Here is a 16433-nt window from a genome sequence, read left to right on the forward strand (position 1 = left end):
GAGAAGCAGACAGGCTGTACAGAAAGATCATATGACCATCTCTTTTTGGGTAGAAATGCAAATTCACAAACTCATTTGCATTTTTTATATACTCAGATTTTATTGTGAAAATCCTGACTGGAAGTTCATATCTCTTTCTGTGGCTTTGACACTTTTCCCAGACATTTATCTGCAGGCTGCCAAATGTATCAGTCATGTGACTCATGTCACAACCAATCACACTTTTCACTTAATAATTTGGAGCTAATTGCTGGGATAGCGTTATTATTTATTCATGTGGTGTTTCATGTAAGTATTTTAATTAAAAACTATAGCTGCCCAGGGTAGTAAAGCCTCCAGGCAGGACTCAGGCCGATGTGCCATGTGTGCCATCATTAGCTGTGGTTAGCGGGCTAGCTGCCTGGTAGGCAACGAGTGAATTGAACTGTAACTTGAACTTAAAATAAAGATCTAAAAATTGTACTTTTTAATGAGGTGATATGCATGATTAATGTTAGAGTAGATCAAATGTCCAAGTAAGATCATCTGTGATATAAAATATCCCACATCTAGCCCTAGGCTGCTACGCTAGGCTAACCTAAGCTGAACAAATGAAGTAAAACGAGTGGTATTGATCCTCTAATTTTCCTCCTTGGAAAGAAATACATTTGCATATTTCACTAAAAGTCTGATTTGTCAATTTGAAGAGAAATAATGATTTAGAATCAACACTAATCATGTAAACGATACCGATATAAAACACAAAGACAAGTTGACAGCCAGGAGGAAAAAAAAGGCTGAGTGATAACAATCTTAGAGAGTGAAACCAGGTGAGCTCCCTCTGATGACCTTTTGTGTGGATGTTGGGTAGAAGTCTAATCAGCATAATCTATCATCTTTAAAGGGAATCTGGCAATCAGCATTTGATACGGCGTGTGAGCTTTCAAAGTTATTGAATATGCCTAAGGGAGCAGAAAATCACCTCAAACTGCCCCAATATGAATTACATGTATGGTTCAGCTGCTGCACCTGTGCTGCAGGAGTGGTGAGGTGGTTAATTCAAAGCCATTTTTCATTCAAATTATTTAAGTTTGAAAATGTTTTATTATACAACTCAAACTATTGTATTGAATTTCCAGTCAAGAGGAACAACAATCTTCTGCTTTTTTTCATTTTTTTTTTCAAATGAAGTCTGAGCAAACCCGCTGCGTTTTGTTGGTGTCTTACAGATGAAATAGTTTGAAATAAAAAATAAAGAGTAAAATAAAGCACAGCGCTGACTGCTGCAGACATCAGCTGCTGTGCATCTCAACTCTGTCAGAAATCTGTCACCCCTGATCCAGTGGTAGTAAATCCAACACGCCAGTAACAACAGCTACTAGATGTCTGACGATCTGAATGACACACAGCCTCCCTGATGGAAGAACTAATCTCTTTGTCTCGAAGGCTCACACAAAAGAAAAGTTTGACGAGCAGCAAAGTTTAGTTGTTTTTGGATGTTGTTGTGTTTTCTTTTGGGTTTTTTTTTTCCCACATGCAGAGCAGAACAACCTCTCAGTTTGATGCTGAGTCTTCTCATCATCACTAAACTTGTGTCTTTCCTCCCCTCTGTCCCACAGATTAACAGACCTGACGGGCTCGCTCACCGACGGACCAGTAAACTATAAATACAAGACCAAATGCACTTGGCTAATAGAAGGATAGTAAGTATCAATGTTTTCATCCTCTTCCTCTCATCGTTAATCTTACTTACTTCCACTTGGTTAAAAACAGTGAGTTTTTTTTTTTTTTGCTCTGTATGTGTGTGTGTGTGGCCTAAGGGCTGCAGATAAAGAGAGCTTTATTACTGTGCAAATAGAGGGAGTTTGTCTTTCAGTGTGGTTACTGTGCTCCAGAGTTGCTTCGCGCACATTAACTGCTCAGAAAACCGTGCCACACCGTCTGAATGCACACAGTGATGGCTCTGTAATGATATGTAAAGTGCTCTATGTGGTTTATTCCACTGTTGCCTGCTTGCACTGAACGTTAGGTAAATACAGCGGCTCTGGAACAATCACAAACAGAAAGACAATTGTAATATAAAAAAAACAAAAAAAACAAACATTATTTGCTAACACATCTGGAAACAATAAATGGCTTGTTTAGGATTATCCTTTTAATGGGCTGTGTTTCCTCTGGGATGTTAGATTGGCTTTGGGCAAAGGACTGAAGATGTTCATTATCTCCGAGGGAACCATTAAAGGACAGCTTGGGTTCAGCAACATATTAGAAAAGACCATTAAGAGTATTTTTAGCGGTACGGTACCGGTGGCATTTTCTTGATGGCAGTAAATGGTCTCACAACGTGAAGTGAAGTGAAGTTAATTTCATATACAAGGCACAAGCCACACATTTTGCCCCAGAGGGTTTTAACGGTTGGGATGGATTGCCGTGAAATGTGCTGCAGATATCCATGACTCCCACCAGCAGGTCAACATTACATCTGGTTGTTTTGTGTCAGTGGCAGTGTAAATAAGTACATTTACTCCATATCTGAGGAAAAACTGTGTATTTATACTTGTACAACTAACTAACACAACAACTAATTTGTCTCCCCCTGGTTACTTTGCCTTTCTGCTCTGAGTTGTTCACATCTTTCAGAGGAAACAAGTCTTAATGCTGCAGCAGAGATTTATAGGCTTCATAAATCTGAAATCACTTTATTGTTTTAATCAAAAGACGACGCAGTCTGCTTTCACTTTAACAAAGCGACAACGCACATTAAAGGCGTGTTTACAGCTGACTGTGATGCTCTGCTGTGTTTTGGATCTCTTACACGTTGCTAATGAGTTTTGTGTGGATGTTCATGTCTTCCAGAACATGACTTTTATTTTAGTAACATTGAGACAAAAATTTCACCAACGACAAAGTTTCATAGGTGCAAGAGAAATCAAGTCGAGATGAAATGGGCCGACTGCCATGAGATTTACGGAGAGTGTTTAATGTGCTCTGCATTTCCTCCGGTGCAGTTTCTCTGCTGCTGTTTTGATCTCAGGAAAGCTCAGAGTCATGCTCGAAAAAAAAAAACCTCTAAAAAGAAAGAAACACACAGTTATTGTTAGGTTGCTTTATGCTTTGGAGTATTATGAGCATTGTTTGCATTCACAAACACACAGATTTTGCGTCTGGTTCAGGCTCTATCAGCATTTACATCAATTAGCATCACAGTTTTTATTTTACCAGGCTTCATTACCAGGATATTCTCTCATAAAAACCTGATAAGAACTGTGAAGGTAGTGTGTGTGCGCAGGGTAAACACATCGATTGCAGCGTTGTATTAAGCGAATGTCACACTTCACATTGATTTCACTTTAGCAAAAAGCTTTTTGAGGAAAATGTGAAAAAGCAGAAAGTGTCAATTTATGACCATAATCACAGACTTCACAAATAGTGGCGACGTTTTTCAACAGAAAGAACCATAGAGGACAGACATAACTATATATTCATACAGGCCATATAGCTTTATATACCGGCCCATATATAAAGCTATATATTCATTAGTTTTGTTTTGGTCATATTCATCTTTTCTCTCCTCCTCTCTCTATCTCTCAGTCCTAATGCAGTGCTCAGGCTGCGCTTCAATCACTTTGCCACCGAGTGCAGCTGGGACCACATGTACGTCTATGATGGAGACTCCATCTACGCCCCTTTGATTGCAGTCTTCAGGTAGGCACCTGCTATTCTGAATAGGAGAGCTGTGAGGGAGTCAGGGAGGGGGGCGGGGTATGGAAATGAGTCAGGTAGCCTTTGGCACAGCTTCAAAAGCACCAACAAATTTGCACTTATGCAGTCAAATGACTCCATGTGCAGGCAAACAATGGGCCTCATAATTACCATAGTGCTACAATACAGCAATAATAGACAGAAAATATTGCAATTACTCACATTAGCCCTGGATACCAGTTATTATTTTTGCACAGGACAATCTATAAACATGAACTATTTCATTTGACACAAATTCATAAAAAAAAAAACAATACTGGAATAATCTACCACCAACCTCCCACTTTCTACTCTGCTCCATTGAGGCTTATCTCTTCTTGCTCCCGTGATATGAAGAGGCTAATTTGGCCCTGGCATTTGAATATGCAGTCTAGACTTGCGTAGCGTTATTATCATAAAATAAGCTTACATTATAGATGGGTACATGCTGCTGTTGGAGAAAAAAAAAACAGCTGTAATTGTAGCAGGGAGGGGGCTTTGACTGAGATTCATGAAGGGTGAGGGTAGCTACATTTGCAGCTTATTGAATTTATTAAAGGAGACGGGGCTGACCAAATAAGAAAGTGGCAACCCCCGCTGCAAAACCTCATCAAACAAATAAAAACACGCTGCTCTGCAATGTTGTTCTGCTTTAAAGCTAATCACTGTCATATTTTTAGTGGGGGTCTGCAATTCCTGAAATGAAAGTCTTTTCATCTTACAGCTCTCTAGTGGCGCTTTCACACCATAAAATAAAATACAGCCGCATTTCAAAGGCTTTTTTATTATTACTAGTTGAGAGGGGACTGTCTGTCTGTCTGTTCCTCTCTCTCTCTTTATCCCTCTGTCTCTTTTCTCTCTTTCTCTCTCTGTCAACCTGCTCTTCAGCGGTCTAGTGGTGCCAGAGTCCAGGGGTAATGAGACGGTCCCCGAGGTAGTGACGACATCCGGCTACGCTCTGCTTCACTTCTTCAGCGATGCGGCCTACAACCTGACCGGCTTCACCATCACCTACTCGTATGTGTACAGTACAGTCGATGTCAGCCCCCCTTTTTTCACTCTCTTCCTCTCCTCATTTGTCTGCCTTTCTGTCCCAGTGTGTCCGGTTTATTTAAATACAGACCTGTTGACAAATATCTTCAACAACGTCTACATTTATTTCATTTTCTGTAGTAACCATGGATCAAATTACTGTGCAATGTCAAAGGCCGCGATGACCCACTGAAAACAATCACTAACTCCACTCAACAGATCCTTTCTTGTCTCTTTTAGCCTGTGTCAACTCTGTCAGATAACCTCACTGTACACCACCTGCTAATGATAAGGGGAGCGTGTAGTGTGGTGTGGTCCGATATCTATCAGAAATTGGGTAGATAGATAGATAGATAGATAGATAGATAGATAGATAGATAGATAGATAATTAATCCCAGTAGGGAAATGCAGGTGTCTCTCGCTCATCCAGACAATTAGAACAATTAAAACGCAGACCAGTACATACAATAACGGGACAATAACATAAAATAAAAATAAATAAATAAACACAAATGAGGCAGTACAGTACACTGCACTACAAAGCCAGCCTAGTGTGCAGTGTAAGAGCGCGGACGAATGTGGAAGTGGAGCTATAGAATAAAATCACAGTATAAGTGCATGATAAGAACTATATAAAAGATAAAAGACTGGATGAAGACTGGATAAAAGACTGGTGTGGAATAAATTCCCCAGGTGATACACAAATCTAAATGGTGACACTGTTACTACAGTATGTGTGTGTGCTGGATGTGAATGTGTGTTAACAACACTACAACAACAATCAAAGTAAATTAGATTTACCATGGACTTGTGTCTAAATAGTTCCTGGGAGACAGAGAGACCATTATAACAGTCCATTTGTTTTTGTACTGGTTAATACAAAAAATATGTTTTACCAATTTTTCCAGCAGTGTGGAGATAAACAACAGACTCATATTGTAAAGTTAATGTTCCCTTTGTTCCAGACTCTTCATTAGTAGGCTAGTATGAACAGTAGTAGATCTCTTTCCTAAACGTAATACTTTAGGTAGCTCTTTTAGTTTCAGGGAAATGTTGTCTAGGTTAAATTTATGTAAGAAAAAAATAATAAAACAGTCAAATTAATGTTTAAAATTTGAGCTGCTTCGGTATTAAACATATTCGGTATCAACTTGGGAGACTCAGCTGTTTCCATGTCAACCCGTACGTACTGTACGTAGCAGGTACGTACGTTAACGTCCGTGCGCGTGGACAAAACAGCAAACGACGGAGCGGAAGAGTCACCATGACCACAGCGCTGGATTCGTTTCCATAGAGATAAATAGTACCGTCCACCTGGCCGGCGGGAATGATTGATTAACATGTAGATGTCATGTCGAGTCACAGTGGGAACGATTCACAGGTCAACAGCGACAAATTTGACTTTGACTTGAATATCTGTCGTCCCCTTGAACTCCGTCATGAAGGTAAACAAACCGGGATTGCGAGGGAAGTTAACGTTAGCCCAACGTTTCGTAGGTTGTGTTTGTAAGCTAGCTTTGGTTGTTTAACGTTAGCCATAATTTGAGTTGCCAGTTTAAAGTTTTATTGTTTGTAATGGTTAAAAAAAAGATGCAATTAGTTACTTTTAACATTCAGTGTCAGTGGGTATAGCTAAACCCAACTAAAGGCACTCTTTTCAGGACAGTAATTCTATATTTATTTTATTTTATTTTATTTTATGTTTTTTTTTTTTTTTTTGCTAGTTAGCGAACTGCTAACTTACAGCTAACATTCAGACTGCTGTAACGTTAGCTTAGTGTAAATGACTAGTGAACATTTGTTTAATGTCCAGTGTGTTAATACAAACTAAAACTGTCTGCTAACGTGCACATTATCCTGTTTTAATTATTTTCTAGATGAAACAGTTATCAAGTCATGTATGTAACATCATTTTATTAACGAAGACAAAAATACGTTTCGGTTTTTTCAGATTTTTTTTTCACACTAGACCATATAGGCTAAATATGTTTTTTGAGATATTTTTTTATTTGAGAGATTAAAAGCATGGACTGTTAATTATATATATAATGTAGTATATTTCATGCCTTTACTGTCTTACCTTTACACACAGGCCATTGTAACTGCTCATAGGTGTTTGTATTTGTTTTTCAGCCAGGGAGGTTCACTTGCTACAGTATAGAAACTAAAAGCTCATCCATCAGCATTTCTCCAGCCAGTTAGTCAGCTCCTCTGGCCTCCGAGGTTGCAAATTTGGCCAGGAACACTACATGCTCGTAAATGACAGCATAGAGGTAGAGGCAGCTGAGGTAACTTTATGAGTTCCCCACACCAGACAACCTCTCACCGAGCAGCGACTCCAATACACCTTCTGTCCACCGTGCCGTTGAGAGCACATTGCCTGAGCTAGCTTTGTCATGCTCCAGCTCTGCTTTAAAATGCTCTGATTCATGGATGGCACTAAAACTCGTTCCTCATCATCAGTAGCCTCGGGTACAACCTTGGGCCGCTAGTGACCCTTTGCACAGAGCTTTAGAGACCATTGAAAAAGATAAACAGTCTGAGGATTTAATGAGGGTTTGATCGAATGAAAGAAGACGGGGTGGTGTAATATGGGCATTTGTACCCACGGTATGCATATAATGCTTAAAAATAACCACTTTTTGTTATAGTTTTTCTTCTTTTTTTGCTTCACTTAAGACTTGCAGTGCAGCACAGCACACCATAATACTGTCTGCACCACCACAGACACACACCAGGCTTCATAGTGATGATGGAAAATTGAATGATATGTGCCATGTTGAACACATGGGAGGAGTGAGGACAGTTAGTGTACAGTCACATAGCCTCAAGGCTATCTCACACACACACACACACACACACACACACACACACACACACACACACACACACACACACACACACACACACACACACTGAAGGTAGGTAAGGTTGTCATGACGACCCCCTTGTAACAGCAGCAATCCAGCTTTTTTTTCATGAACAAAAACATGATTTTCTGCCTCTTGTCCTTGATTCATTTTTTCCATCTGTTTGTCTCTTTCTGCCTTTTCATATGTCTGATAGTACAAAGAAAAGCTGTAATGTAATTCAGTAATTTAGGTAAGGCTCCTAGTCCTTTGTATCTAATCGTCTCTCATTGAAAGACTCCTCTTTTTTTTTTTTTAATGCTTTGTGTCCCTCTTGCAGAATCTGTGTCTCTTAAACTGCATTTGTCCCGCTTCATCTCCCTTATGTGCTGCATGGTTCCTTGTTACTTTAGATTGCATTAGTTGCCAGCTGCTTTCATCCAAAGCCACTTACAGTGTGTGTTTATAAACTGGATGAGAACAAGAGGTGAAATCTTTCCAAAACTGGAAGTGAATCTCTCTCAGACAAACAACTACAAACACACTCTGTTCTTAAGCACAAGCCTTTTTTGGGGGGGTTTTCTCCCTGAGGTTTATTGAAGGTTACTGAAGCATAAGGAAGAATTCACAATGGACCATGGAGTTGTTGAAATTATTAGGCTACATTACATGTGATGCAGAGGCAGATTTTCCTTAGAGAGTACATTACTTCTCATAACCATATTGTTGTGAGGTATTGGATAAATCCAACCTTCTTAAATGTGCTGTTTAGCATAATATTAACTTGTTAGTAAAGCAAACCGACCTGGCAGACCACAAAGCTAAGGGAAAGCAACTTTATTTATGTAGCACATTAAAACACAGAGACTTTTCAAAGTGATTTATGTAATAAAAGCTATAAAGTTGAATGACATTTCAAAAGAAATAAGCAACAAAAAACAGAATCAAATCAATTATTGCCTTGTTTTGAATGATATGTTTGCTGTTGACATATTCAACAGACACAGAACAACTTTGTCATTTATATTCAGTGGTGGTTTGATTATGTTGTTTTCATTTTTACTTCTGGTTGGTTTCCACATAACCCTGACAAAGAGGTCTGTAGCTTTAGCTGCTCGAAATGAGGCTGATTAGAGCTCAGAGTCACTGAACCAGAGCTGCAGAGGGTCCAGCTCGATGACCTCTTCACTTAACCTGTAGTCATCTGATCCATCGTTAAAATGAAAACGTTGATGAGTTAAGCTTTAAATAATGTTTATACGTGCATATTTTTTAATGACTACTTAATGTTGCCATTGTTTTTTTCCGACCTGTCAACCTTGCAATAAATTTTTACCATAAGCAAACAGTTTTAATTGCCTCAATTAGTTTTAATTTAATGAGGCATCCACAGTTTCTGACACTATGGTGTCACATACTCTCTGCACCTGTGGTACTTCATAACCTTGACAAACTTCCTGGACTTTGTGTCTAATTGTGTCTCCCTCAGGATAAACTCTTGTCCCAACAACTGCTCGGGACACGGCAGATGCAGCACGGCGAACTCGGTCTCCGGTCGCGTGTACTGCGAGTGTGAGGACTACTGGAAAGGAGAGGCCTGCGACATCCCATACTGCAGAGACAACTGTGGCAGCCCCGATCACGGCTACTGTGACCTGACCGGAGAGAAGCTCTGTGTCTGCAACGACAGCTGGCAAGGTAAAGGAGCAGGACAAACAGGACGGGGAGAGGAGGACTGAATTTTATCAGGCGAATTAAAACAGAGATATGGATGAACTGAGGGAGTCTGTAGCCACAGTGGGGAGATATGGCTCTTGGTCTGGAGTTAAGGGACGTAGAAGATGATTGAGAGGTCTTAGGGTTAGAGAGTTTAAACCAACTCACTCACTATATCTAAATATGTTAACCAGTTCAGTATACTGATTTGATCATAATGAATCTCTAGGTTAAAGTTAATCTATATTTCGTTAAAAAATGAAATACTTTCAGCTTTAATCACATCAAATATAGGTTAAAAGCTTTTAAAGCAACTGACCTAAATTATTATTATTATAACCTTTATTTATTCTCGAGAGACATTGAGGTTGCCCTCATTTTCAATGTCGTCGAGTTACGTCGAGAAATGCTGTCCAGTTTTGTCTATTGACCAACAAACACAGAAGTCCATATGTCATTGATATATTTTCATATTAACATTGTTGAAATGAGGCCAATGCCAGTTTTATGTACCCTCAAAACAGGGACTAAACTTTCCAGGATGCTTCTCACAAAGAGCATCTTTTTGATGATTCTGTTTTGTTCAGTGTGAATGTGAAAAGGGAATCAAAAGGGAAACAGACAAAGGGAGGAGACACGAAAACACAACAGTAGCTGTCTGCCTGTTTATGTCAAACATAACGTCGCTTGGTTCAATATTATTTGGTGTCATAAAACAACAGATGCAGTATCCTGGGGAATCTTGCTTTGTCGTGCAAAATATATGTGGCTTCATTATTTTTCTGTTTTATGTTTCATTTGTGAAAACTTTCCTCCTGCAGCAGCTCCTCTCAACAACTTTATGACACAGTGCGTTGTGGTTTCTGACTGATAGTAACTTTACATGGGTGTTGTCCTTGTTTAAAAAAAGAAGCATATTTAATGATGCAAATTTGTGAAATCTGAAAGGGATGTTATAAATATTAAAACAAGAAAAGTAAAAACTACTGCTGTTCTGATTTACAAGTTGTACTCAATAACCATCAGCTAAATTCTTAATGCAGATAAATAAAAAAATAAAAGACATTCAGGGTCTACAAATATCTTAGAATATCAAAATATCACTGCTGAACAAATGAAGGAAAAACACTTTTCCACAACCTGTCCTCCTCTGTTCTGAAAGAGGACACCTTTTAAGACAACTTTTCTATGAGCCTTGGATTGTGCTGGTATTTTATACATGCATGCTTTGGCTGCAACTCTGAAGCCCCTTGGATGCTGCTTGTAACTGTGCACGGAGATTTATCACTGCTGGTAATTATAACACTCATCATAGTGAGCTGTCTGCTAAGGTTGGGTGGCCCTCTCCCTCCGTGAGGCCTGATAGACACTGGGTTTATTTATTGATAAGGCCGTGACAGGTTTCTCTCCCCCTCACCGACGCTACTTCACTGCTGTTTTAATGCAGATCCAGTTCAAACACACTCTGATGATTGGGTTATGTTGCAGGTGTTGCGGCTGCTTTCACCCATTTTTCTCACTGTGTGTGCACCTATAACCTGAGATAACACACAGAACAACCTAAAGCTTACCTCATTTTTACCCCTGGGGGCATTTTAGATTTTTATTCCACAGCTGTTCTTGTTTACCTTGACTCATTTGCTTTAGGGTTTTATAGCTTTATTTACTCCTAAGGTTTTATTGTTTCACTAATTTGACTTTTTATTATGTTTACTTTTTATATCAGTTTCTTCTTTGTGTTTCTTGGCGCCTCGACGGATCTTTTGTTTATTCTTTGACTTGGGTTTTATTGTGAAGGTGTTTTTTTCTACCTCAGAGTTCAAGCACAGGTTGTTTAGATGAATTGGAAGAGGCAGTGAATGGCGTGTTGCCGGTTTCCTTTGTGATTGTCTCATTTGTTGAAGGCAATTACTCTGATGTCCCAGTATTAATATGGTAATTGCACATGTAGAATCTTCACATATTATTCAAATTGCATTTGTCTAAAGCATCAATCTGAGACACGCACGTAATTAATATCAGTGCTAAGACGTTTAATTGTCCTCTACCTTGTGTAATTTGCCAACTGTGTCTGTATCCCTTAGAACAATTCAGATTTCAGTATTGTTTTACATAACAATGATATTTTTTTTAGTCAAACCCCACCAGACGTTTTAGTCTTGGAGTTGGATCAGAAGGTGAAGCACTGCCCCCTCCTGGATTAACGCTGTAAGCACAAAGAGAACCAGTGTGAAAGGAGTGAAGCCACACTCCACCTTTTTAAATGTTGATGTACAGTAAATCTATGAGGGTGGACGAGCTGTAAATCACATCATTTCCTCTGTGGCAGTAACATAAACAACTATATTAATGAAAACCCCCCTTTTTTTTATGAATGTGACATTTCTCTCGATCCAGTGATTTTCCACATTAAATTAAAATGCTGTTGAGTCTTAATTTGCTCTCTGAAGACGTGAACATAATTTGAACTGTACATAGAAACATAGAAACATAGAAACAGAATCTTGAAGAGTTAAACACAGTGTAATATACATGAGTATAATCTGTTTAATATACATGAGTATAATCTGTTTAACATCTCACAAATTAAGGTCATAAATTCATAATATTAGTGTCGTGAGTTTTGATCTAAAGAATTGAAACCTGTTTTAAAGCCTTTGGTATGTCCAAACATAGAGATATTTTCCCACGTCTACCTGCTGTTTTAATGCTCGTAATGATGATAAATGCTTTTTTTTTCTCTTTTCCGTCTGTTGTAAAATTGAAGGAAACATTAATTTTCCTCAAAGAAATGGAGAGGCAGGGACTTAATATTATTCCTGACGTGAAAAATCTGCACTTATGACTGGACTTATTTCATTCATAAAGAAAAAAGCTGGAGGTCAAGATGTTAGGGAGGCAGAAAGAGGCGTGTGTGTGTGTGTGTGGTAATGAATCAGGAGGGTGCAGCCGTACAGCCCGAGCGCAGCCATCTGAGACACAAACAGCGCGGGTAATAAAAGGCCCCAGGTCGCCATAGCAACCGCCGTTTCGCAGCAAAATATATGTTTTTGTGTTAATGAAAAGAGGACGTGGCGCCATTTGTCCTCCTCTCCTCTCATCACTCCACAGAGATTTGTGTCATGTAAATACAGTCTGCACCAATGAGTCGGCGCCTTTCAACTGTTTGTCCTCCTCATGTTTGCGCTCGTCTCTCATTTGTTACCTGCTGAATACTGAACACTAATCAGGCCCGCCGGCCGGTCGGCCTCCTTTGAAAACAGCTGATGATTGTTGCCTGGGGCCGCTTTCTCACAGATACTCTAGACTGGTGTGTGTGTGGTGTGGTGTGGTGTGTTGTGTCGGCCAAGTCTTGGCTTTCCTCACAAATTATTCAAATGCAAAGACTCATTTCAAGACGAAAGAGTGAGACACCTTATTACCCTGAGGCTAACCCAGACCTAAGACCAATGTTACCATGGTAGCAATTGGTGACACCTGTGCTAGGACCAGTTGCACCCAACACACACAAAAAATCTGAAAAAACATGGCTCAAATATGTAGAGGGATATAAGGCATGGATGGATGGATGGATGGATGGAGCTAAGTGGTTGGATGCTGTTTACTTTATTTTGAAAAAGCCTTTTTTGAACAATAATTTGTTCAAACTTCTCAGAAACATCTGTTTTTTTTCTGCATAGAGCCATTAAGTTTAATATTTTAAACTGCATTGTAATGTGTTACAATAAATTCTGGGTAAATCTAGACTTTTTTTTTCAAAATAGAAAAAAAATAATGGTGAACTGAGCAAACACATCTAACAGCAGCTTGACTCGGTCGGTTCACCACTGCAGAAAATGTTTGTGTTTTGGAAGAATTCAACAGTTACAGGTTGTATTTCACTGAGGAGTTGGACAAAAAAAAAAAAAAACTTTTCTAAAGCAAAGAAGCAAAGATAAGGGTCGTTCTCTTCAGACACTGTGAAACACTTTCCTCCATAAGCAGGCTAGACTTTATTTTGCTTGTAAGGCAGATGTTGTTGAAGTTTAAATAAATGCATCATCTTCTTTTTCTTCTTCTTCCTCCTCTTCCCCAGGTCCAGACTGCTCTCTGTCCGTTCCCTCCACTGAGGCCTTCTGGGTGCTGCCCAGCATCAAACCATCAGCGCAGTCTTTGGGTCGGGCGTCCCATCAGGCCTTGGTGCACTCGGGGCTGATGTGGGTGGTGGGGGGCTACTCCTTCAACTACACCAACTACCACATGGTCCTAAAGTAAGTATCTGACCCTCCTGTGAGACTGTGGAGTGAAAGGGAGGACATAATGATGGTCAGTGAACACCTCGCTGACACAGAACAGTTTGTTTTGGCAGCGAAAACCAACAGACCTTTTGAAATATCTTTAACTTGTCACAGAGGTATTTACAGACTTTTTTAACTGCTGCCTTCCATTTAGTTTTTCCACTTGCATGTCCCAAGTTTTAGATCTTGGCGGACTGTTTTGAGCAGTCTCAAAGGAGTGGAGCCATCATTAATCTTGTTTGTGCCATCTGTGCATGGAGGGAGAGACGAGTTGTAGTTTGTGTCTGAATTTGTCCTCAGAATCATGACTCATGTCCGACAGTTTAGATTCAACATGACCAGCACCATCACAGATTTCATCCAACCACCGTAGATAAATGCCCCCAACTTCATAATCTGCTTGAATAGTTGAAGCTGTACTTCATTATTAAAACACTCCAGTGATAATAGTCTGTGCATGCATGGATACGTTGCATGCATGATTTGCTAAAAGCTAATTTTGAATACTTTAAATGGTACCAGTGTTGCTAAATGTATGCTAATCTAAAGTCTGCGGCCCCACAGGGACACACTGTAGAGAGTTTAATTCCACCTCATATCTCTGTAGCACTTTAATATAACACCACTTATAGCGTCTTTAACTCTGCTAAACTTTGTTGTCAGCAAGAAAAAGTGAACTGAAAATGTAGCCTAACTTTCAGATCATCAGCGTTTAAGTCTTTTCCTTTGATTTCTTCCTCCTCTCTCCCTGCAGCTACAACCTGGAGACCGGCACATGGGATGCGGTGCCTGTCAGCAGCGGCCCTCTCTACAGATACGGACACTCACTGGCTCTGTACCAGGTAACACAGCTGTGGCTGCTGCACTGACATGACAGAGACAGGTTGTCCTGTGCAGTAAAATATGAAAATACAACACAGTGTGAATGATGCAGGTTTAATAAAATACATTTAAGTGTGTAACTGGTGATCTACAGTACAACACAGACGAATGTAAACATAACACACTTGAGACACTCAGAGAATAAGCTGTAAGTGTTAGTGTTGGTTCATTTGGATGTAGTGTACTTGAGCTTTAGTGCGTCGTCTCCTTCAAACACCTGAGGGTCAAACACCTGGACACAGTGAACACAACAGTGTGTGCTCAACACCTGTGGACAATTAAAACAATCGACACCTTCCACAGCTCTCAGCTCTTTCATGGGCTTAGATGGAGATTGCTCTCTCTCTCTCACACTTACACACACACAAACACACACTGTTAAACACATTTTGCTGTTCCAGCTGTAAGGACATCAGTCTTCCTGCCAAGTTTCCATCAGCAAGACATAAAAATTCTTGTAGCTTCGTTTTGACACACGCACTAGCATTGTTGCAAATGGAGACGGCTAAGTGTAAATTTAAATTCTGACAGATTTATTCTACTAAGAATAAAGTGATGTTAAAGCTCATTAGCGGTGAATAATAAATTATCCTTTTTTACCTCAGCATCAGTTTTGGATCTCTGATCTAATTATAGATCAGAACACAATGTCACAAATTAACCAAACTTTGTATTAGATTACATTTCCCACCAGTTTAAGACTTGAAATATCAAGTTGTTGTAAATGGGATATCTTAAACGAACAACGATTTTAAAACATAATTGTTTGCCTTCAGATGATACGTCATGATAAGGCTCTCTGTCATTATTTTTGACATTTTATTGCCTGATAATTGCTTTAAAATTAAACCCACAAATGACAAATTCAGTTTTTTTAAACATTTTTATGCTGGAGTCATTTCACAAGACGACACTCTGACACAAACACACGCAGGCCCATTAGTCACCTTCCCTGCGCTGAAATGAGAACGTCAGAATCGTCCACGTGTCGCCTGTAGATCACTCACGTCACAGTCGGGAGCATCAAATGATGTGTCACTGTCCAAATACTGGGACGTGTGCTCATTGTGTGTGGAAGGAGTCATTTAATGGCGGAGGAGAGGAAATAGAGCGAAGACAAATCTCTGCTCTGCTGTGATGATGAAGGTGAGATTTGATGCAGAGGAGGTCAGAGAGAAGATTTGTAGGCAGCAGCAACAACTTCAAAATGTTCCTGTCTGTCACACTGAAGGAGTCTCTTCACTTTATCACTGAAGTTTGTCGCCTTCCCAGGAAACATCTTAGAGAACAGCACAGAGCAGAGGTGCATGTTTTATTTTTATACAGACTGTACAAGCCAGTTTTAATTGATGATTTCATAATGAATCCATTAGAGCAGATTAGTGTATTACTAGAAAAGTATTAAGTTGCTTTTCATATTAGTTAATCTGTGTCATATAGACGGTTGCTCTTAACTCTTTCGCGACCACACTAATTCCTCAGCACATCCGCTCAGGACCACATGTTTTTGGCTATTTGTTTACCTTTTATCTCACGTCGAACCGAACTCTGTACGTCACCTAGAAACAAACGGTCTTCACGTGATTGAAGAGTGACTTTACAACGTGCTCCACGAAAAAACGGCGAGTTTTTCCGCCGTTTCGTTCGTGAGGACGAAGTAGAAGAAGAGAGCTGGGTTTCTCCAAAAACGGAGCTCCCACTCTAGTTTCAGAGAAAAACGCACTTTTGTGTCAAGTGGCAATCTGCTCATTTTACCGGTACTCTGCAGTGTGGCATGTCTCCCAAATCATTTCTACGGCTAAATAAATATATTTGTAGGCATATCTGGGGGGTGTGGCAGCCTGGAGAGCAGCGGTGCAGCGGTGTGGGTCTCTGGCCGCAGCGCAGCAGCTCCGGGACACTGCTGTGTGACTGGCCGGCGATGAGTGCTCTGGGGCGGGGGGCGGCCGGTCACAG

The 16433-nt window shown here is 39.9% G+C and overlaps 1 protein-coding gene across 1 annotated transcript in view; it reads left to right on the forward strand.

The window, feature by feature from the left end:
* The window catches only part of atrnl1a (attractin-like 1a), a gene marked incomplete at its 5' end in the record, with an annotated part of 302603 nt that overhangs the window by 38577 nt on the left and 247593 nt on the right, over window positions 1-16433 (forward strand). Inside the window, 6 exons of the mRNA XM_083988807.1 lie at window positions 1599-1682; window positions 3571-3684; window positions 4609-4737; window positions 9092-9300; window positions 13394-13568; window positions 14350-14437. Of these exons, the coding sequence (XP_083844933.1) occupies window positions 1599-1682; window positions 3571-3684; window positions 4609-4737; window positions 9092-9300; window positions 13394-13568; window positions 14350-14437 (799 nt within the window). The remainder of the gene's footprint in view (window positions 1-1598; window positions 1683-3570; window positions 3685-4608; window positions 4738-9091; window positions 9301-13393; window positions 13569-14349; window positions 14438-16433) is intronic.

This window comes from Trachurus trachurus, assembly GCF_905171665.1.
Source record: "Trachurus trachurus genome assembly, chromosome: 15".
Classification (NCBI taxonomy): Eukaryota; Metazoa; Chordata; class Actinopteri; order Carangiformes; family Carangidae; genus Trachurus; species Trachurus trachurus.